Raw genomic sequence first — 22,226 nt, 5'->3', positions numbered from 1 at the left:
AACCAAATTAAAAATAATCCCAATCAAAATCATTGACCAAGTCAAAATTGTGAATCAAATCTAAAATTGAACACCTCAATTGACTGAGAAAGCTTGAAAATTAGGAAGCATAATGTATTGAATTATACATTATAAAAGATCAAATGAGAGAGCTTGAGAAATTATTAACCCAGTCAAAATCAGGTGACCCAATTCTAAATTGAATATCTTAATTAATTATGGATTCTTAGAAATTAGGATGTATGGTCTATAGTATAAAGAATTGAACGAGAGCGCTTTGACAAATTATTGACCCGATCAAAATTGGATGACCCAATTCTAATTGAAGACCTAAATTAAATGTAAGCTTTTCAAAACTAGGGTGTTTAATGTTATTCACTGTTATATATATACATGTTGTATATGACAGTACAGCTGCGTTAAAGCCTCGTTCGTAATTCTGAGCCAACTGACATCTGCTAAAATTACGAGAAACCCCTTCTAAGCCTTTGCCCTGCATCTTCTACGGCTGCTGATCCCAAAAGTCTCCACCGCTGCCGAAGATTGGAAGAGTAACAGATACAAACCACTGACCAAGCATATATGACCAGAATTCTGTACAGAGGAAGGTGCCGTAGTAAAAAAAAAGCATCATTGCTGCTCCAAGGCATACTTATTATTACCTCACCAGAATACATGACAAAGCATCATGAGAACTCACCAGACTTGGGAGTATTTTCATGGTGGTGCATACCGTGCAAGAGTGCTAGCCCACGACAAGCCATCCAGTGTATACGCTTGCAGCTAGTGATTATCTAATATTGAGATTTCTAGGAAATATCCAGTTTATATGCTTGTACATTCCCATATACTGCATTACATGAAAATTATATGTCATCAAAGTTATTAGTGGTTCAAAAGTAACCCACATAAATATGAGGAATTAACTACACGAGATCAAGATGTAGAGTACAATGTTTTTGGTTCAAGTAAACAAAATGAAGTTCAAATCACATACTACCGGAAATATCACCTGTGCATAGAAAGAGGGCAAGGTGGAATCACACAAGAGGCAAACATAGAAATAGGGGGAGTGCATAGATTAGCTTGCACATGATGTATACCACATATAAATGGGTACTCAAAACTAAATAAATACACCCTCCGTCCCATAATGTAGAGATTTTTGCAAGCTATTTGCAAAAACATATTTGTGGGACGGAGGGAGCATATGTTGACATCAAAGACCAAATGCAGTACTCCCTCCGTCTCAAAATAAATGTCTAAAGCTTAGTGTAACTTTGTACTAAAGTTAGTACAAAGTTAAGACCATATTTTGAGACGGAGGGAGTAGCTTTTTTGTTTGACGCTTGAGGTGCCATAGTGCAGCAGATGCATGAATGAAAAGGAGCAACATAGCACGATTTATACAATATAACGGTATGAAACGGAAGAAAACCTTGCGCGAAATAAAATGCAGGAACACTGAGCAAAGAAACAGAACGTAGAAGTAACAAAGTGGGCGTACAGTTGCAAATAATAGCATTGTTTGAACAAAAGATGTGAAGCCCTCTGCCGCGTCCAGGGCCCTCCCTCTCAGCACACAGGATTGTTTTTTATTAAAACAAAGTAGAACCTCTTGATGCACCTCATAAGTAAACTTGTAAAAACGACTCCCCAAAACCCCTTCAGCAGAAGTTGGGATTTGATCAACATGCCTGCAGCCAATCTTAGCTCTAACCGACGCAGGTCGATTGAGGGTTGACATATCCACCTCCAACATAAGCAACATTCTTGTTGCATCTTTTGTTAATAGGGATCCTACCAATCTTAACCCAAGCCACTTCCAGCAACCCCTCGGATTCCAAATCATCAGACCAAGGTGAGAATTTTACACTAACCCCACATTTTTTAAGCTTCACATGCTCTACAAACAATGCACGTTCTATTTCCCTAGGATTAGGCATTCTCATAACAAATCTCCGAGGAGCAAAGAATTTAGCAGAGCATCTCCATCCCTGGCCTACATACACACTCAGCTCAGCCTCAATATCTTTTGTGAGTGCAGACCCTTCAGTGATAGTAACAATGATGTTATGATTTCTATCCCTAGACTGTCTCTCAACATTAAGATCAGGGATGTAAAAGAAACCTTGCCCTTTAGCTTGGAAAGCACACATCACAGGCATACATTCCCAAGGAATGAACACTGCACATATCAGAGACAAATGACCTTTTTTCTTACATCTATCGCATATGGCCTGAGGACATCTAGCAGTAGTATGTCCCATCGCATGACAGATCTGGCAAGGAGAAGCAAAAGGGATGATGTTACCAGGCTTAGCAGGAAGATCCCGATCTCTCACAGGGGCATTCCTTCCCCCAGCATCAGATCCCCCCCTCCCCACTTCTCCTGGTGAGGAGGGGCGGCCTGCCTGTCTGCAGTAGCCTTGCCATCATGATGGGGCGAAGATCTTCCTTCACCCCCCCTTCCTTCCACAGCTCCTGGTGGCCGCGATCTTCTTTTTCTCCTCCTGCCGCAGCATCGCACTTGTCAAATCCAGACGCATCAGATCCAGAGGCTCTAGTCGAAGAAGAAGCCCCTGTCTCTGATTTGCGCTTCCACACGTTGGAGTCGAAACCCCGTCCGGCTCCTCGATTGAACCTCCCCGCACCACGACCATGGCGCCCCGCACCAAAACCGTCCCCTCTCATCTTAGGTTTCTGGGTGGGTAGAGGATGAACAAGAGGAGGAGGAGGAGGAGGAGCAGTTACTTGCGCATAGGAGCGGGGATCCCCCCCTCCCCCCCGATCTTCCCTTCCCACCAGGAGAAGTTCTGGCTAACCCTAGCGCGAGCGCCGCTGGAGACACTCCAGAAATGCGCAAGACTATCCTCGAGATCGGAAGTGGGCAAAGGAGGGGGCGCTCCTTGTTTTATACCCGGAGATCCTGAAACCCTAGCCACGTTGTCCTCGCAGCGGTTCGATCCCTCCACGTCCACGTTTCGCCCATCCACACCGTCCGCAACGGGTCCGCCCCCCCCCCCCCCCCCCCGGCCCAGGCCCACCTGTCGGAGGAGGGGGACGCCACGGTGGGCCAGAACCATGGTCGTCTCCCCCACCAACCGCATCGCTGCCCACCGGAGTGATGAATCCGTCAGTGTCCTCCCCACCAACTCCGGTGACCGGAATTCTATCATGAACCCTAGCAAAGTGACATGGAAATGAAACGATCTCACCTATGTCAATCCGCTCTCCATCCTTGAGAAATCTAGCATCCACCGTCTTCCCGTACGCATCGAGAAGAACCATCCTCATCGCCTCCAATCGAAGCCATAGGACTCCTTCGTCGAGGCGGATCTGACTGGTGGAGACGAGATCCACCGCATACCGCCCGCCACCCCGCACATCCCACCGCCGGGGAGCGCCTGATGCTCGCCGCGGGAAGGGCGCGCCGCCGAGACGATGCCTATCACCCGTCCCGAAGGAGCACGCGTCGGGGAGGTAGCGCCTCCGAGAGAGAGCGCGCCGCCGTGAGGGAACGCGCCGCCGAGAGGGAGCGCCTTATTCAGTTCTCATGCAAGTTCTTGTCCTCTCGGTTCTGCCGGTCCCTCCAGATCCATGATAAGAGATAGGATATACTAGCATGTTATGTTCATTCTTCCGAAAAAGAGGCGGACATAGCATGCCATGACTAATTGTATAATTGTGCTCTCTTGCAGGTGGATGCGGAGCTTGTGTGGTCCTTATAGCAACTTATGATCCAACAAAAGATGAGGTGACCGAATTCTCCGCCAGCTCATGCCTGACCCTGCTCTACAACATAAATCTCTGCTCCGTCATCACCACCGAAGGCCTGGGAAATAGGCGAGATGGCTTCCATTCTGTTCATAAAAGAATGTCCGGGTTCCATGCTTCTCAGTGTGGCTTCTGCACCCCTGGCATGTGCATGTCTATTTTCACTTCTCTTGCCAATGCTGACAAATCCGAGAAGCCAGAACCACGAAAGGGGTTCTCAAAGTTGACGGTATCTGAAGCAGAAAGGGCTTTCTCAGGCAACATGTGTAGATGTACCGGCTACCGACCGATTGTCGATGCGTGCAAAAGTTTTGCTTCAGATGTTGACCTGGAGGATTTGGGCCTCAATATATTCTGGAGGAAAGGTGATAAGGACGCGGACGTTAGCAAGTTGCCAGCTTACACTCTTGGCGGTGGAGTCTGCACTTTCCCCGACTTCCTGAAATCTGAGATAAAATCATCGCTCCGTCATCTAACTGATGTTTCGGATGTCACGGTCTCCGGGGTGGGTTGGTATCATCCTAAAAGCATCGGGCAGTATTATGACTTATTGAACTCTGGCATTTTTAGTGACTGCACAGTTAAAGTGGTTGTCGGGAACACAAGTTCTGGTATAAAGGGATACAAGGATCAGGATCTATATAACAAGTATATTGACATCGGTGACATTCCTGAACTTTCAGCTATTTGCAAGAAAGACAGTGGCATTGACATCGGAGCAGCTACACCAATTTCCAAAACCATTGAGATACTCGAGCAAGAAGCCGGGTCTAAATCATGTCCAAGTGGAAGTGTGGTTTTCAGAAAACTGGCCGAGCATATGAGCAAGGTGGCCACACCGTTTGTCCGTAATACAGCAAGCATTGGCGGGAACATAATTCTAGCACAGAAATACCCGTTTCCCTCGGACATTGCGACTATACTTCTTGGTGCTTCTTCAACTGTTCGTCTTCAGATTTATTCAGAAATACTAGAGGTTAGTTTTGAAGAGTTTCTGGAGCAGCCTCCTCTTGATCCCAGTACATTGCTCCTGAGCATATTTATTCCTTATTGGGCTTCAAATTCTCACAAAGAAAGTAAGGTGATCTTCGAAACTTACCGAGCGGCACCGCGCCCTCTTGGCAATGCTGTTTCATATATTAACTCTGCTATGCTGGGCCATGTCTCCCTGAATGAATCATCTGGTGATCTTGTGCTTAGTAACCTACACATGGCGTTTGGTGCCTATGGGACCGAACATGCTATTAGAGCAACAAAAGTTGAACAACACCTGGACGGAAAAGTGCTCACTCCATCTGTTGTGCTCGAAGCAGTTCGCTTACTTAGAGAAACAATTGTACCAATGGAAGGAACATCACATCCTGAATACAGAGTCAGTGTGGCTGTTGGATTTCTCTTCAGTTTCCTGTCTCCATTTGCTAAAGGAATCAAAGGGCCTGGAAAAACTCTGAGCATTGGTTCTGCTAGTTCTTTGTCTTCACGGCGAGAAACAGTTTCCAGTGAGGAATATAAACCAGTTGGTGATCCCATTAAAAAATATGCAGTTGAGCTTCAAGCTTCTGGTATGAGTTATCTCATACCATTAGAACTCTTAATGGAATCTAGAAGTTCTCTTCCTTTCCAAATTACCTTCATTTAGGATTAGCTACAGACTGATATCATCTTTTTCTGTACTGCAGGGGAGGCGGTATATGTAGATGATATTCCTGCTCCAAAAAATTGCCTTTATGGAGAATTTATTTACAGCACACAACCTCTTGCATATGTCAATAATATAAAGTTCAAACCTTCATTAGCATCAGAGAAGATCCTCGCCGTTGTTTCTGCAAAAGATATCCCAAGTGGAGGGCAAAATGTTGGAGCAAGCTTGATGTTTGGGGATGAACCACTTTTTGGTGCTCCAGTTGCTGAGTACGCTGGACAAGCTCTTGGTGTCGTGGTACTTATCCTTCATATTTTAATGTTCACTCAGCAATAATTTTTTCTTGTATAATAAAGGCAATTCATAAATGTGTTTTTCTTCATTATCCCTCTTTGAGAAAAACGTTTGTGAAGGTTATGGAATAAGTAAATTTTAATGAGGGGCAAATATGTAAAAATGCAAATAATGAAACCTTAAGTTCTAAACTTTGTTTTTTCAAAAACTCATTTATTTATTTATTTATATCTAAAAAAATTGATTGTAAAATTCCCTAAGAAACCCTCTATTAGATTGGGTTAATTAAACACCTACAGAAATTTTCTGTTGTAGGAGCACCTATATCTCTCTTTGTTTCGTAACAAGATTGCTTATTGAAACTCAGTGCAAGTGGATATGCCAAAAATATATGGTATTGATGTCACATTTTCTCACATTATGATCTTGTTAAATTAAAATAGTTAATTAACTGCAAATTTTCCCCTAATTACAAGTGAGCGTTAGCTACCTTTTGCTCTAAGAATAAAAATATATATTCTGTATTTCTTCAGTACTGATGTCACTAAAACGTGGACTTTATTTCAGATTGCAGAAACTCAGAGATACGCCAACTTGGCAGGAAAACAGGTTGTTGTTGAATATGACACAAAAGATTTGAAGCCACCAATCTTAACTGTAGAACAAGCAGTACAAAACAACAGCTACTTTGAAGTTCCTCCTGAGATGTATCCAAAACAAGTTGGTGATTTTTGCAAGGGCATGGCAGAAGCTGATCACAAGGTCCTCTCAACAGAAGTATGTTAATTCAAAATACTCTGAGACCTTTTCCATTCTAACATCTCACTTGCATTACTCAAAAATTAATGGATTTTTTTACACTTGACATGCATTACTCAAAATTTAATGGAACCTTTTATACTTAACAATACAAATTTCTTGTTTTTTATATATATAATATCTATTTTCAACTCAACCATACGCATTAGGCATTACTATGTTATATTGATACAACAAGATATCATCAAATTTGAGCAAACACAATCGTATTTAGGCCAGCCAAAATTGATGATACTATCCTAGTGGACGCGACTTTTTATTACATAATTTTGTGTCATAATTTCAGCCAAGTGGCGTAGCTAGCTTGGTGAACCAGGGTGGTCCAATAATAAAAATTTCATGTAATTTCATGCATTGTAAAAAAATATATATCTTTTTTACCCTATATATTGGCTATGATGGAATTTCAGGGTGGTCCATGGACCACCCTGTCCACCCCCTAGCTACGCCACTGTTTACAGTCACTTCCATTTAATTAACTTGAGGTCTGGTATGGTGTTTGTAGTTAATCTGATTCTTGAATCTTTTTTTATAGTTACCATTTAATTTGCACACTAACATAGTAACTGCATGAATCATATTGTTGTGATGCAATTTGTCAAAGTTATATGCGTACCTTCAATGATCACAGGTGAAACTTGCCTCTCAATACTACTTCTACATGGAAACACAAACGACTCTAGCAATTCCAGATGAAGATAACACGATGGTCGTCTACATTTCATCACAATACCCTGAGGTTGCACAGAGTTCAATAGCCAAGTGCCTCGGCATTCCGTTCAGCAGCGTGCGTGTCATTACAAGAAGGGTTGGAGGAGGCTTTGGTGGGAAGGCATTCAGATCATGCAATGTAAGTATGAACCTAACAAGTTTAAACAGCAGTCCAACAAAACGGCAAAACAAATTCATAGCCCATGCGGCACAACTGCAAGAATCTAACAAGTATCTTTATATGAATAATTACATTTTATTTACTTCTAGTATATACCTTCAATGAACCTGAGTGTATAACACAGGTTTCACATTAGGCGAGTTCACGACGCAATATCAAAATCGCTAATATATTTTTACAATTAGGATCCCTTTTTTACGATGGACTAGGGTTCTAGTGATATCTTTTAACATAAGTTTGGTCCTTTTACCATTCATTCAACTTCCAAGAAAGCAAAAGACAGTGACCATTTCAGCTGTTGTACTCAGTGATCCAACATTTTATGTTTTTGTAGGTAGCAACGGCAGCTGCACTCTGTGCATTCAAGTTACGTCGTCCCGTGCGGATGTACCTCAACCGCAGTACTGACATGATCATGATTGGGGGTCGGCACCCCATAAAAGCATTATACTCTGTTGGTTTCAAATCTGATGGGAGAATCACAGCCTTGCACCTGGACATACTAATCAACGCTGGAATTTCTCCAGATGCTAGCCCCATAATTCCAGGCACCTTCATTTCAGGTCTGAAGAAATACAACTGGGGTGCTCTCTCTTTCGACATCAAACTCTGTAAAACAAACAACACATCCAAGTCAGTAATGCGTGCCCCTGGAGACGCGCAGGGATCTTTTATCGCTGAAGCTATCATCGAGCATGTCGCTTCGGTGCTGTCACTCGATGCTAATAGTGTCAGGCAGAAGAATTTCCACACCTATGACAGTCTTGTACTGTTTTATCCAGAAAGCACAGGCGAAGCTTCTACGTACACATTGCCTTCTATCTTCGATAGGTTGCTCACGACATCGAGCTACCTGCATCGAGCCGAATTCATCAGGCAGTTCAACAGCTGCAATAAGTGGCAGAAGCGGGGTATCTCTTGCATGCCCCTCGTCTTCAAGGTGGCACCACGGGCAGCTCCTGGAAGAGTTTCCGTGCTCAACGATGGTTCCATTGTGGTTGAGGTTGGAGGCATTGAGATTGGACAAGGGCTGTGGACCAAAGTACAACAAATGACAGCTTTCGCTTTGGGACAGTTGTGGCCTGATGGATGTGAATGTCTTCTTGATAGAGTGTGTGTTCTTCAGGCTGATACGCTGAACTTGATCCAAGGTGGGCTCACCGCCGGCAGCACTTCGTCTGAATCTAGCTGTGCAGCAACCCTTGAGGCCTGCAACATGCTGGTTGACAGATTAAAGCCAGTCATGGAGAAGCTCAAACAGCAATCCGGTGGTGGTGTTTCATGGGACTCTTTGATTTCTCAGGTAAAATAATTTATGAGGTGTGCTTTGGTACAACCCTCCTCCCCCACAAAACGTATAAAGGAGAATGTATACCCACCTCGTATTATACCCTATAGGCCGTCATACGTATACTATATGAGGTGGATATACGTATGGGCGGCCTATAGTGTACAATACGAGGTGGGTATACATTCTCCTTTATACGTTTTGTGGGGGAGGGGTTGTACCGAAGCAAAAGTGATAATTTATTCCCTCGGGTTTTTCTTGATGCTACACAGAATAAAATATTTATCGTTGGAAATTGGCATCTTTGCATGTGCTAACCCTCTTTTTTTTATGATTTATTGTTACCAAATAGGCATATAAGGATAATGTAAATTTGTCCTCAAGTGCATACTGGGTACCTGGCCAAGAATCCAGTACCTATCTGAACTATGGAGCCGGTATAAGTGAGGTGAGGTGCAAAAATATTCTGCTAAATGTCAATCGTACGAGCGTAGTTCAAATATGACTGGAATTTCTATATATGGATGATATTGTGACACTTTCCCCTTACTCCATGTACACTTGTACCTAAAATGCAGGTAGAGATTGATCTTCTTACAGGAGCAATTACTTTACTGCGAAGTGATCTTGTTTATGACTGTGGGAAGAGTTTGAACCCTGCAGTGGACTTGGGCCAGGTCTGTGATATTTTCCACTATGTTACACACTTTTATCATTGTGTAGTGAACATGGATATTATTTTATAATGCCTTACTTCGAAATAGAGCGAGTACATTCCATTACGGCCCTGATCAAAGTTCTTCTACAGTGTAGTACATGATGGCATCATATATTCATACCTGGTCTCTACCATCCATCTTACAGATTGAAGGCTCCTTCATACAAGGAATTGGTTTCTTCATAAATGAAGAACATGAAACAAATGCTGATGGACTGGTCGTGAGCGACAGCACATGGGTCTACAAGATCCCGAGTGTCGACACCATCCCAAAGAAATTCAATGCTGAGGTGCTCAACACTGGGTACCATAAGAATCGCGTGCTTTCGTCGAAAGGTACGAGTGTGATTCCCTAGAGAAATATGGATACAATCTATTTTATTTTTCAAGCTGGAAATTATCATTTGTTAAAAGTGGTTTAACTAGTCTGCCTCTGCCAGCCTCTGGGGAACCTGCCGTGGTTCTCGCAGCATCCGTCCATTGTGCGGTGAGAGAAGCCATCCGGGCAGCGAGGAAGGAGTTTGGAAGCTCAGAGCTCACGTTCCAGCTCGACGTCCCTGCGCCAATGACACATGTGAAGGAAATGTGTGGCTTGGACATCGTGGATAAGCACCTGGAAAGCCTATCTGAACATCAGTATCGAGCTGCGGCCTGATGCAAGATTCCGGTGCCGTCAACCGGAAGGGGCGGTGTGTGCAACGTCGAATGGTAAATTGCGTACATGATGTTTGAAATATTTGTAATTTTTCAGTGATGTGCTTGAACGCTTTTCGAATAATTCTAGGTTGAGATTTGTGTTTGTAATTCCTGACTGAACCTGAAAACATGTTTGCTTTTTAAAGTGTAATTAAGATCGTCTAAAATAAAAAGGTGCTCGACAATCAAGCTATTCGTGACTCAAAAGAAACAATTTTGATTTTTGGGTCATATACTCACCCGAAGTCGTAAGCAATCTCCGCGGCCATGACAGCACAGCCCAGCCAAAATAGTACTCCCTCCGTCTCAAAATAAGTGTCTTAAGCTTAATACAAATTTGTACTAAAGTTTATACAAAGTTGAGACAGTTATTTTGGGACGGAGGGAGTACTAATATGCAACCAAATGCTTTTCGAGACTGTCTTATAAAAAACACTAGACAAATATCTTAGGGCGACGCTAGGTGCTGGCCGGCCGGCCCAATTTTGGACTAGCACCCGACCGATTCGATTAGTTTAGTGTGTTGGCTGCCGCTAGGTAAAATACTGTAATAATCATCATTTTTCCACGCAAGGTCTCCGCATACCCCGGGTAAAGAGGATAGCGAACCTAACACGGAGCTAAGGAAGAAGTCGTGGGATGCGATTCGGTATCTGCGGGCACAAGATAATCTTCCCTGGATTTGTGTGGGGCACTTCAATGAAGCGCTATTCCTGAATGATCAACTAGGTGGTAATCCGAGACCGTTCTCGCAGATGGAAGCGTTTTGTGAGTGCCTTGCAGAGTGTGACCTAGCAGACTTGGGTTTCACTGGTGTAACAGCCCGATGCCGACGTTCTAGAAGATTCCCCTTTTCTTTCCGTTTTCGTCGTGTGTCTATATTCTTTTGTCGCATCATCATCGCATCATCTGCATTGCATCGGCATCTTCGTTGCCGTCAGTTTTCAAAAGTTGCATCCGTTGTTAGTTGCCGGTTATCGTTGTTGGTCGTTCTGAGTCTGACCGCACTCGCATGCGCCCGCGGCATCGTCAAACCCTGTTTTAAAAGTGTGCGTAAAACTTTCTCTCATCGAGGTGAAACTTGGCACGCGGTCGTGATTAGTTATAGCCAGACCGCCTGTCGAATTTCGTCGTGATCGGGGTCCGTCTGGTACCCGAACGGTCGACCGTAGCGGCACCGTATTCGGTCTACCGTCAGACGTCTGTCGGTGTTTTAAAACTCGTTGCCGCGCCGCCCGTTCTTCCTCTCGTCTCCTGATTTCCCCTCTACACAGCCTCATACCCATTCCCGCGTTCAGTATTATCCGATTCCGACTGCGCGGTTGGATCCGGAACGCGATTCCGGGTAACCTAGCCCCCCATTTGTCTATAAATACCCCCCCATGCATTTCGGACAGCCTCCCTCTAATCCCTCCTTGTTTTCCGTGCCACCTACCCCTAACCCTAGCTCTCCTCCCGCACCCTCTCTCTCCCGCAGCCGCCGCCGGCCCGCAAGACCCGTTTCGGGCCCACCGAGCCCATCTGGGCCCACCGAGCCCATCTGGGCCCGGATCACGTCGCCGCCCACGTTCTGCCCCGAGCCCCCTGCTCCCGTCGCCGAGATCCGCCGCCCGCGCCCCGCTGGCCGCCTCCCCCGCCGCCTTGCCCTTCGGCCTCCGCGCCGCCATGCGCCACCAGCTGTCGGCGTCATCCCCGCCATCGGCCAACAGCCGTGCGCCGCCCCGCGCCCGTTTCGCCTCGCCGTCGCCTGGATCCGGTGCGGGCAGGCCGGAGCTGCCCGTTCCCGGCCGGATCCCGCCGCCCCTCGCCGATGTTCGACCCCCCCGTCGATGCCTCGCCTGCTGTGCCGCCGCCAGCAGTCCCAGGTCGGGAGGACGAGGGGACGAGGAACCCTGCGCCTGGGCCTCGCCTCGCGTGGGCCTGCACCTCCCTCCAGGCCTGGCCGAGCCGGCCCAACTGGGCAGTGGCCTCCCCCCGCCTCGGCCCAACTCCCTCTTCGCGCAGGCCATTGCATCCAGCGCCCGAGGCCCAGTCTGCTGCAGCCTCCAGCCGGCCCAAGAGGCCACGCAGGTGAGCCCTTCTATCCAGCGCCCCTGTGCGCCTTTTGCTATGCCGCGCTCACCCTGTTAGGCCCGTTTAGCATCAGATTCGGCCCGAGAGGCATTTTGTGATTATCTGGCGATATAGTATTTTCAGATTATAGTCGTATATTGCTACGCCCGTAGTTTAATATCCGTAAGTCGGATCGGAACGTATTACATATGTTTTTCTTGTAGTTTTTTTGCATAGTATCCGTTTTTGCAACTTGCATAAATGTTTGAGATGGTTTGACCCACTGTTTGCCTAGATATGTGTGCTGTCCTAATAGGTTTCGACCCGTATTTATTTTTCGCGCAAGACCGGGTTGCTCGAATGCCTTAGATAAAATGTTCATGCTCTAGGGACCCATTTGCCATGTATTTTAGAGCGGTCATTGGTATTTTTGCCTGTAGGGTTTGCCGGTAGTTTATTTTTTCCGTGTATAGGTTATTTTCTCGCATTTTCGTGTGGCATTATATTGTTGTGCAACCCCACATATTTTATATGTTTCCGGGGTAGAAAAATCTATGGGATTTTTCTGTGCAATTAGTTTTAGCTTTTGAGCAAGTTAGTTCACGCGATATTTTGCCGTGATGCCCTTTTGTTTATTTCGTAGGATTTATTCCGTGCGTCGTTTGACGGAGTTGTCAACTAGAAAGTTGTTCTTGGATGTTAGTCTAGCCCCTGGTATTTTTAGTTGCAATAGAAATGCATGTTTAGGTGTGTTTTGCTTTCTCTCAAGTTGTTAGAAATAGTGCTGTTTTAAAGATGCTGAAATATTTCTAAGTCTGGAATCTGTTATATTTTGTTGATGTCTTGTCATGCTTCTATCTTTTGATCTGTAGCTCTTTTGAGGATGGTGCAATGGAGTTAGTTGTAGCCCTTGTGTTTCTCTAGCATGCTGTGAATTTTCATGTCTTTTGGAGACCTGTAGCTTAAGGTTTTGCTGCTGTTAATATGGCTTCAGATCGAAAACTGCACTTTCATGAGGTGTAATTTTCACTAAGTCCGAAATAGTGTGTGAGATGCCATCTTGTGTCTTCTTTCCCTAGTGATCCATGATGTCATGGTAGTTGTTGTTAGTTGTTTGTAGTAGTGCTTCTTGACCTCTTTCGTGTCATGCCTTGCTTGAGTTTATCGGAGTTGTGTAGCCCGTAGTTGTGGGGCGTAGTTAATGCTATGTGGCTGATTTTGGCAGATTATAGAGATTTCTCGTTTTGCTCGTAGTTGTTGAACCGTAGCTCCGATTTGATCGTGTCCTACATGAAACTTGCTTAGAATCTCGTGTAGTTTCATTTTCTCTTGCTGGTTGTATGTTTTGAAGTGCTCGTGATCGTCGTTGCACACATATTGCATTCATGCCATCATATCTTGCGGTGCTTGTATCTTTTGAACCGTAGCTCCGTTGGAGATGTTCTTTATGTGTAGTTGCTTGAAATGACGCGTAGAATCACGTGAACCTATTTGTTTTGTTGTTTAACAACCAATTAAATGTGTTAGTTCAGATCTGGACAGAATTATAAATTAACATGTGAGGTCGTCTCGGAGGTGCTATATGTCATTTCCGACCTCATTTAAAATGCCTAGATAAGTAGTTTAATTACGCTTCACCTCTTGCCATATTTAATCACATTTAATATTGCCGACTATCTAATCGGGATAGAACTGAATAATAAACGTGGAGTTTCGTCAATATGCAACTCGTTGCATATTAAACTTCATTTAATGTCTAGTGTTTGTTTGTCGTGAATTGTCTTGCCGTGACTTGTTTGCATTCAGCCTATCCATGCATCATATGTGTTGTGCATCGTGTGGTGAATATCGCGTGTTGATGCTTGTTCTGGTTTTCCCCGTCTCGATAGAGTTCCGCAAGCGTGTCGGATGTGAGGACCCGTTCGACTACGTCGGTTCGTCTGCTTCACGGAGTCATTCTTCTTCCAAGCGAGATCTCAGGCAAGATGACCATTTCCTCAGATACCATTACTATCATTGCCATGCTAGTTTATCGCTTCTATCGATTATGTCTCGTTGCCTACCACATGTTTCCATATCAGCCTCTCAACAATGCCATGATTACCCTCAACCTGTTCGACCTAGCAAACCAATGTTTGGCTATGTTACTGCTTGCTTAACCCTGTTGTTAGCGTTGCTAGTTGCAGGTGCAGTTGCTTCCATGTGATAACATGGGTTCCTTGATATATCACCATATTTAATGCTATTTAATTTAATGCACCTATATACTTGGTAAAAGGTGGAAGGCTCGGCCTTTTCTAGCCCGGTGTTTTGTTCCACCTTTGCCCCCTTAGTTTTCGGCTACCGGTGTTATGTTCCATAAATGAGCGCTCCTAACACGATCGGGGTTGTTATGGGGACCCCCTTGATAATTCGTTTTAGATTAAAGCTGGTCTGGCAAGGCCCAACTTTGGTACTACATTTGCCTAATAACTAATGAACTGCATAGGGAGTAATTAACCCGAGGATATTTAATCAACCCCCGGGCCAGTGCTCCTCATGAGTGTTGGTCCACCCACCTAGCAGTCGGCGGTGCCACCACGGGGCAACTCGAGGTTTGGTTCCCGTCCACTTTGCATAGACGGTGTGTCCTGAGAACGAGATACGCGGCTCCTATCAGGTTCGTTGACACACCGGGTGGCCTTGCTGGATTAGTTTTACCTTTGACGAGATATCTTGTGCATCGGGATTCCGGTGATGCTTTGGGTAATCTCAGAGTTGAGGTTTTCCACTAGGGAATCCGACGAGATCGCGAGCTTCGTGATGGAGGATTTCTATGCGGCTTGTGGTAATTTGTGATGGACTAGTTGGAGCACCCCTACAGGGTTAAATCTTTTCGGAAAGCCGTGCCCGCGGTTATGTGGCAACGTGGAAACTTTGTTTAACACTGGTTCTAGATAACTTGAAGTTAACTTAATTAAAACATGCCAACTGTGTGCGTAACCGTGACTGTCTCTTTCATGAGTTTCTTCTCCGATCGAGGACACGGTGGGGTTATGTCTGACGTAGGTAGGTGTTCAGGATCATTCATTTGATCATCAGTAGTTCACGTCCGCTATGCGTAGATCTTCCCCCTCTTATTTCTGGTACACATAAGTTTAGCCACCAAATATATGCTTAGCCGCTGCTGCAACCTCAGCACTTAACCATGCCTCACCCATTAAGCTTTGCTAGTCTTGATACCTTTGGAAATGAGATTGCTGAGTCCCGTGTGGCTCACAGATTACAACAACACCAGTTGCAGGTACAGGTAAAGGTTACTTGACGCGAGCGCGTTGATTGTTCATTTGGAGTTGCTTCTTCTTCTCCTTCTTCATCGATCTAGGATGGGTTCCAGGCGGGCAGCCTCGGATAGCAAGGATGGACGTCGTTCTTCTTTTGTCGTTTGCTTTCGTCCGTAGTCGGACCCTGCTCTTACTCATGATGAATATGTAATGTACTGATGTGACTCTGATGTAGCTTGTGGCGAGTGTAAGCCAGCTCTGTTATATACCTCTTCTTTTCAGTACATGTACTTGTAACGATATCCATTCTTGCGACACGACGAGATGCGCTTCTATCCCTGACGAGGCCTTCGTGCCAAATTGAGGATAGGGTTGCATCTTGGGCGTGACAACTGGGTACCCATATACATGGAATAATAGGCGAGAAGGGGAAGAAAATATACAAGTTCGTGTTGACAGAGCTACGTGCACAGGGAACTTCCTTGATCTTTTTCCTGAGATGTTTGTCGAGCATCTCGTGACTGAAGAATCGGACCACCAGGCTATTGTAGTACATGTTCTTGAGGCTCCGACAGCAGCCCAGAGCAAGGGACCAAGGCCGTTTCAGTATGAGGAAGCATGGACAAAACATGAACAGTATGATGGGATGGTTCAAGCAGCATGGGAGGAAGCTCACACGGGTGATCTTGGCTTGGAAGCTGTTCATAATAGGCTCAAAAAGGTTTCAGGCAGCATGCAAAGGTGGGCTAGACAGGTTTTCGGATCCATCCGCAAACAGATAGCCAAACTTAAAGACCAATTGGGTGATGCACGTATTAGGGCAAACGACACTGGTTCCTCACTGGAGGTCCGGACTTTGGAAGAACAGCTCAAACAGATTTATGATCGTGAGGAGGTGATGTACAAGCAAAGATCTAGGGTAGAATGGTTGCGGGCTGGTGATCAAAACACCAAATATTTCCAGAACCGAGCTTCTCACCGCAAAATAAAGAACACCATCCGGGCTCTGAGGAGAGAGGATGGGACCAAATGCTCGGTGGATGAGGATATGCGAGAACTGGCAGCCTCCTTTTATGAGAAGTTGTTCATGTCTGAAGGTTCTACGGAGGGGCAAGCGGTGCTAGACAATATACCTACGACAGTGACTCACGAGATGAACACCGCATTAACCGCTCCTATATCTGATGAGGAAATAGAGGCGGCTCTCTTTCAGATGGGGCCAACTAAAGCTCCTGGACCTGATGGGCTACCGACCCTTTTCTATCAACGACACTGGTCGCTGATTAAATCGGACGTATGCAGGGCTGTGAGAGAGTTTCTCGGAGGTTCTCCGGCCCCGGAGAGTTTTAAGTCTACCACCATTGTGATGATTCAGAAAGTTAACTCACTGGAGTTACTTTCGCAGTTTAGACCTATCAGTTTATGCAACGTTTTGTATAAGATTTGCAACAAGGTCTTGGCTAACAGATTAAAGGGCATTCCAAACTCCCTCATTTCGGAGGAACACAGCGCCTTTGTCCCGGGTACACTCATTACAGACAATGTGTTGCTTGCTTATGAATGTGGCCACGCCATCCATACCAGGAAACGTAGGAAGAAGAATCTTTGTGTGGTGAAGTTGGATATTATGAAGGCCTATGATAGGGTGGAGTGGATTTTTCTGGAACAAATGATGGCAAAGTATGGGTTTGCTCCCCACTGGATAGCTATGATCATGCGGTGTGTTACTTCAACGAGATTCTCGGTCAAGCTTAATGGAGGTTTATCGAGAAGTTTTTTACCTTCACGAGGGCTACGACAGGGAGACCCACTATCACCGTACCTCTTTCTATTCTGTGTGGAGGGATTCTCTGCTATGTTGAAGAAAGCTCAAATGGAGAAACGTATCTCTGGTGTGAAGTTTGGGAGCACTGGCCCCCATATCACTCACCTTCTTTTTGTAGATGATAGCATTGTCTTTCTCGAGGGGACTAGAGGAAATATGGAAACTCTTAAACAGATTCTTACAACCTATGAGAAGGCCTCGGGCCAGAAAGTAAACTTGCAGAAATCATCAATCTTTTTCGGGAAGGGCAGCAGAAATGGGATGAAGGAGCATGTGAAAAGGGTCATTGGCATCCAATCTGAAGCTCTTAGTGAGAAATATTTAGGGCTACCAACACTGGTTGGTAGATCCAAGGATGGATCTTTTCGGAATGTAACGGAATGCTCCAAAGGCAAAGTGAGTGGTTGGAAGGGGCAAGGATTGTCCAAAGCAGCAAGAGAAGTTCTCATCAAATCGGTCCTGCAGGCGACGCCAACCTATTCCCTGAGTTGCTTTCAACTGTCCAAAAAAATGTGCCGGAATCTTACTTCTATTTCATCTAAATTTTGGTGGGGGCAATGAATGGAGAAAGGAAGGTGCATTGGATCGCGTGGCAGAAGATGTGCAATAGCAAGCGATGTGGTGGCATGGGTTTTAGGGACCCAGAGGCGTTCAACCAAGCTCTGCTGGCTAAGCAGGCGTGGCAGCTCCTTCAGGTTCCATCCTCTTTGTGTGCTAGAGTCCTTAAAGCGAGATATTTCAAGGCTTGCTCGCTCTTGGCGGCCACCTGCCCATCTGATGGTTCGTATACGTTTAGAAGCATCTTGCATGGGCGTGATTTACTCAGGGAAGGCATAATCTGGAGAGTTGGCAACGGTTCGAACATTAAGATCCACCATGACCCCTGGATTCCTCGTTGTGGAAGCCCCTACCCTCTGGGGCAGCTCTATGTGCATGGGATCACGCGAGTGGCCGATCTGCTGAATGAGGCGGGGAGTGATTGGAACGACACCACGTTGGCGACCATGTTCACACCGTCGGATGTCGCAGACATCCAGAAGATCGCTATAGGCGGACCTAACAGGGAAGATCAAATAGCGTGGAACTGTACAAAGGATGGCATCTTCACAATTAAGTCAGCTTATCATCTGCGTATGTCCATGAACACTACCAAATCAAGACAGCCTGGGGGCTCTAGCTCGGTGGCGAATCAAAAGGGATATACGGCGCTATGGGCGACCGACGTACCGGGGAAGTCCAAAATTCATATGTGGTGGTTGATTCGGAATCGATTAGTCGTCAGCTCAGAACTCCACAGGCGGGGTATAAAGGATGGAGTTTTCTGTGTTGCCTGTGGTAGAGAAGAAACAACACTCCATCGTTTTTGGGCCTGTCACCACTCGGTTCGGTTTTGGCAGCTGGTGGGAGAAGAACTGGGAGTCTCGCTGAGTACGCCGCCGATTGGGTTGGCATCCCAGAGGGCACTATCATCCTGGCTGCTTAACTGGTTTGCTGATGCTGCAGAGGAGGAGAAAGAACTCATGATCCAGGCGGTCTATGGGTTGTGGTTAGCAAGAAACAATACGCGCGAGGGGAGGAAATTACAGCAGCCACATGAAATTATAGCACAGCTGAGGATCCATCTTGCGGAGTGGAAGATGGCGAATGAGGCCAGGGCGCCACGGTCGGAGCCACAACCTATCCATAAATGGGAGACCCCTGAAGTTGGATGGGTGAAGATCAACTCTGACGGCGCGGTCTCCATGGCAGGAACAAATGGCGGAGGGTGTACTGTCTTACAGGACCATCAGGCAGCCTTTGTGGCTGGAGCTAGCAGTTTCTTCCCTGGCATTGTTGACCCTGAGGCGGTAGAGACGCTGGCATGTAGGAAAGCAATTCAGATGGCGCTTGATATGAATATCCAGCGAGTGCATCTGGAACTGGATTGCAAGACACTAGTGGCAAAGATTAACAATCCAGCAATGAACCTGTCTGCCATTGGGCCTTGGGTACAGGAAATCAAGACTATGGTTTCTTTGTTCTTGGAGTTCAAAGTCACTTGGATATTGGACAATCTGGAAATTTGGTTGCGCATAAGGTAGCTAAAGTAGGGGTAGGCGAGCAACGTGATGAAAGGTGGGTAGACTCCCCACAGGACTTTTTACTTTCTGTAATTTCGGACGAGATTCCTAGTTATGGCTGAATAAAACGCCGAAGTTCCCCTAAAAAAAACTGTTGTGCGGCTGGGCATGTGTCTCCGGCTTTTAACATCGTCGCCATCACAGCCCTTCGGCAACCCCATTTGTCACATCGCCATACAGGTTCATAAGACCTCTCGTCGTCATTGTCGGCAACAAATTTCTGTTTGTTAATCCCTAAGACCGGGCCTAGGCAAGGTAGTCGTTGTGTGAATATAAGTTGGCCTATAGTCACGCAACGGATGTCTCTCCCACGCCGAGTCTAAGCATATGATAGTTAAAGTGGTACTAGAGAGCCCTGCAAAGCTAGCTAGTGAATTGATACGTATATGATGATAACTAGCAAAAGGGCCCGTGCGTTGCAACGGGAGAAAAAAAATACCACACGCTTTTAATCTTTTTATAATAATTTTGATTTATTAAAATAATAAGCTAACTAACTAATGTAGTCAGTCCTGTCCTATTTTGTTGAGAAATCAACCCGTCCATTGTTAATTCCACCATGATGAGAAATTGAGCGGAACAAGCAAAGCAAAACAAAGAGGCTACGTGAATTGATCAATGGACTGTTATCTTATTTCACTCATGGGTAGAGAATGTGGGATCACATGACAAACTGAAGGTGGTGTTCCATTCTCTGTCTCTACAACAATGCAATCTTACATTCAATACATTCATTCATCAGCAAACAAATCCCCACAAAATAAAATTTCTTGCCGGTGCTTGGCACACGGTTGGAGGCATGGGGAGGGGATCTCACCAAATGATGAGTTCCTGCCGGAGGAGGGGATACGATGAGGGGAGCAAGGGTTAGGCGCATTCATCTGGCCATAAGGAGACGCCTTGCCGTGCCATAACCTCGGAGTTCCCCGTGTGAGCCATGGAGGGCCGCCTCCACCTGCAAGTACTTTGCTCCGCCGCGCCTTATCCGCGCACCGCCGCCGTTTTGCATCGAGCAGACGCATCATCCCCAGTCACTGTAGCTGTCGCGTTGATTTGATCCAGAAGCTGTGCTCGAGCGCCGAAACGGGGGCAGCAAGCGGGCAGAGGTACGGCCGCGGAGGCGGGTGGGTTGAGATCGACAGTAGTGGTGGTTGAGGTCGGCCGCGGCGGCGAGTGGTGTGGCAGCGGCCTAGGCACAGGCCAGGGTGGACCAGGGTCGACGCGATGCGCTCGAGCGCCTCGACGGGGGCAGTGAGCGGGGAGAGGTACGGCCGCGGAGGCGGGTGGGTTGAGATCGACAGCAGTTGTGGTTGAGGTCGGCCGCGGCGGCGAGTGGTGTGGCAGCGGCCTGGGCATAGGCCAGGGTGGACCAGGGTCGACGCGATGCGCTCGAGCGCCTCAACGGGGGCAGTGAGCTGGGAGAGGTACCGCCGCGGAGGCGGGTGGGTTGAGATCGGCAGCGGTGGCGATTGAGGTCGGGTTAACAAAAGATATACAAACACATTGGTCAAATGATGGTGCTGATTTAGAATTTCATGTGAAATATGATGGCATGCCGGAAATCGAAGACTCGCAATATGGAATGGAGGGGATAGTAACAGAATACAAACCATGAAATTTAATAAAAACATTAAGTCTAACATAGCATGGACATAAAGATACACATACACATACATCACCAAGGCATATTACCTCCAGTAATTCATCCTGATAAAAATACAGATCAAATAGGCAAGGCAAGAAACAAAACTATCCTCAAGAATCTTGAAAAGGTGCTCAGTGCTACAGTGGTTGTAGTATGTAAAGAATAGATCAAACACAAAAAGGTATCATCATCCCTGGAGATGTCATCGCATATCAAAATTCAACACCAGTCTCAGCTCTCGGTCGATGGTTACACTAACTAATTAGATGACGTTCATAGCAGCGATGCCCTTATGAATCATTTGTCTTCTTGGTTTTTCTCGGTCGATGGTCCTGTTTCATAAGGGCATCTAAGAAAACAAAATACACATTCATGACTTTTTACTTTCTGTAATTTCGGACAAGATTTCTAGTTATGGTTGAATAAAACGCCGTAGTTCCCCTAAAAAAACTGTTGTGCGGCTGGGCATGTGTCTCCGGCTTTTAACATCGTCGCCATTACAGCCCTTCGGCAACCCCATTTGTCACATCGCCATACAGGTTCATAAGACCTCTCGTCGTCATTATCGGCAACAAATTTCTGTTTCTTAATCCCTAAGACCGGGCCTAGGCAAGGTAGTCGTTGTGTGAATATAAGTTGGCCTATAGTCACGCAACGGGTGTCTCTCCCACGCCGAGTCTAAGCATATGATAGTTAAAGTGGTATTAGAGAGCCCTGCAAAGCTAGCTAGTGAATTGATACGTATATGATGATAACTAGCAAAAGGGCCCGTGTGTTGCAACGGGAGAAAAAAAATACCACACGCTTTTAATCTTTTTATAATCATTTTGATTTATTAAAATAATAAGCTAACTAACTAATGTAGTCAGTCCTGTCCTATTTTGTTGAGAAATCAACCCGTCCATTGTTAATTCCACCATGATGAGAAATTGAGCGGAACAAGCAAAGCAAAACAAAGAGGCTACGTGAATTGATCAATGGACTGTTATCTTATTTCACTCATGGGTAGAGAATGTGGGATCACATGACAAACTGAAGGTGGTGTTCCATTCTCTGTCTCTACAACAATGCAATCTTACATTCAATACATTCATTCATCAGCAAATAAATCCCCACAAAATAAAATTTCTTGCCGGTGCTTGGCACACGGTTGGAGGCATGGGGAGGGGATCTCACCAAATGATGAGTTCCTGCC

General features: G+C 45.8%; 1 protein-coding gene and 1 long non-coding RNA gene across 2 annotated transcripts; one reads left to right on the top strand and one right to left on the bottom strand.

Annotated features, from left to right (window-relative positions):
- Positions 1–347: 347 nt before the first annotated feature.
- Positions 348–1,619, bottom strand: LOC123411949. Its single transcript, XR_006613367.1, has 2 exons — positions 701–1,619; positions 348–594 (listed from the first exon to the last, which is right to left on the bottom strand). It is a non-coding gene; the product is annotated as an uncharacterized LOC123411949 (long non-coding RNA).
- Positions 1,620–3,084: 1,465 nt separating this feature from the next.
- LOC123409504 (putative aldehyde oxidase-like protein) lies at positions 3,085–10,319 on the top strand. Its single transcript, XM_045102383.1, has 10 exons — positions 3,085–3,160; positions 3,702–5,339; positions 5,457–5,716; positions 6,281–6,490; positions 7,164–7,382; positions 7,759–8,727; positions 9,065–9,160; positions 9,291–9,389; positions 9,577–9,766; positions 9,871–10,319. The coding sequence occupies exons 1-10, from the start codon at positions 3,085–3,087 to the stop codon at positions 10,083–10,085; spliced, it is 3,972 nt and encodes a 1,323-aa protein (XP_044958318.1). The 3' UTR covers positions 10,086–10,319.
- Positions 10,320–22,226: the final 11,907 nt, after the last annotated feature.

The sequence above is a fragment of the Hordeum vulgare genome, chromosome 7H (assembly GCF_904849725.1).
Source record: "Hordeum vulgare subsp. vulgare chromosome 7H, MorexV3_pseudomolecules_assembly, whole genome shotgun sequence".
Classification (NCBI taxonomy): domain Eukaryota; kingdom Viridiplantae; phylum Streptophyta; class Magnoliopsida; order Poales; family Poaceae; genus Hordeum; species Hordeum vulgare.
The sequence above is the reverse complement of the archived record's forward strand: the minus strand, read 5'-3'. Positions and strand labels throughout refer to the sequence as shown.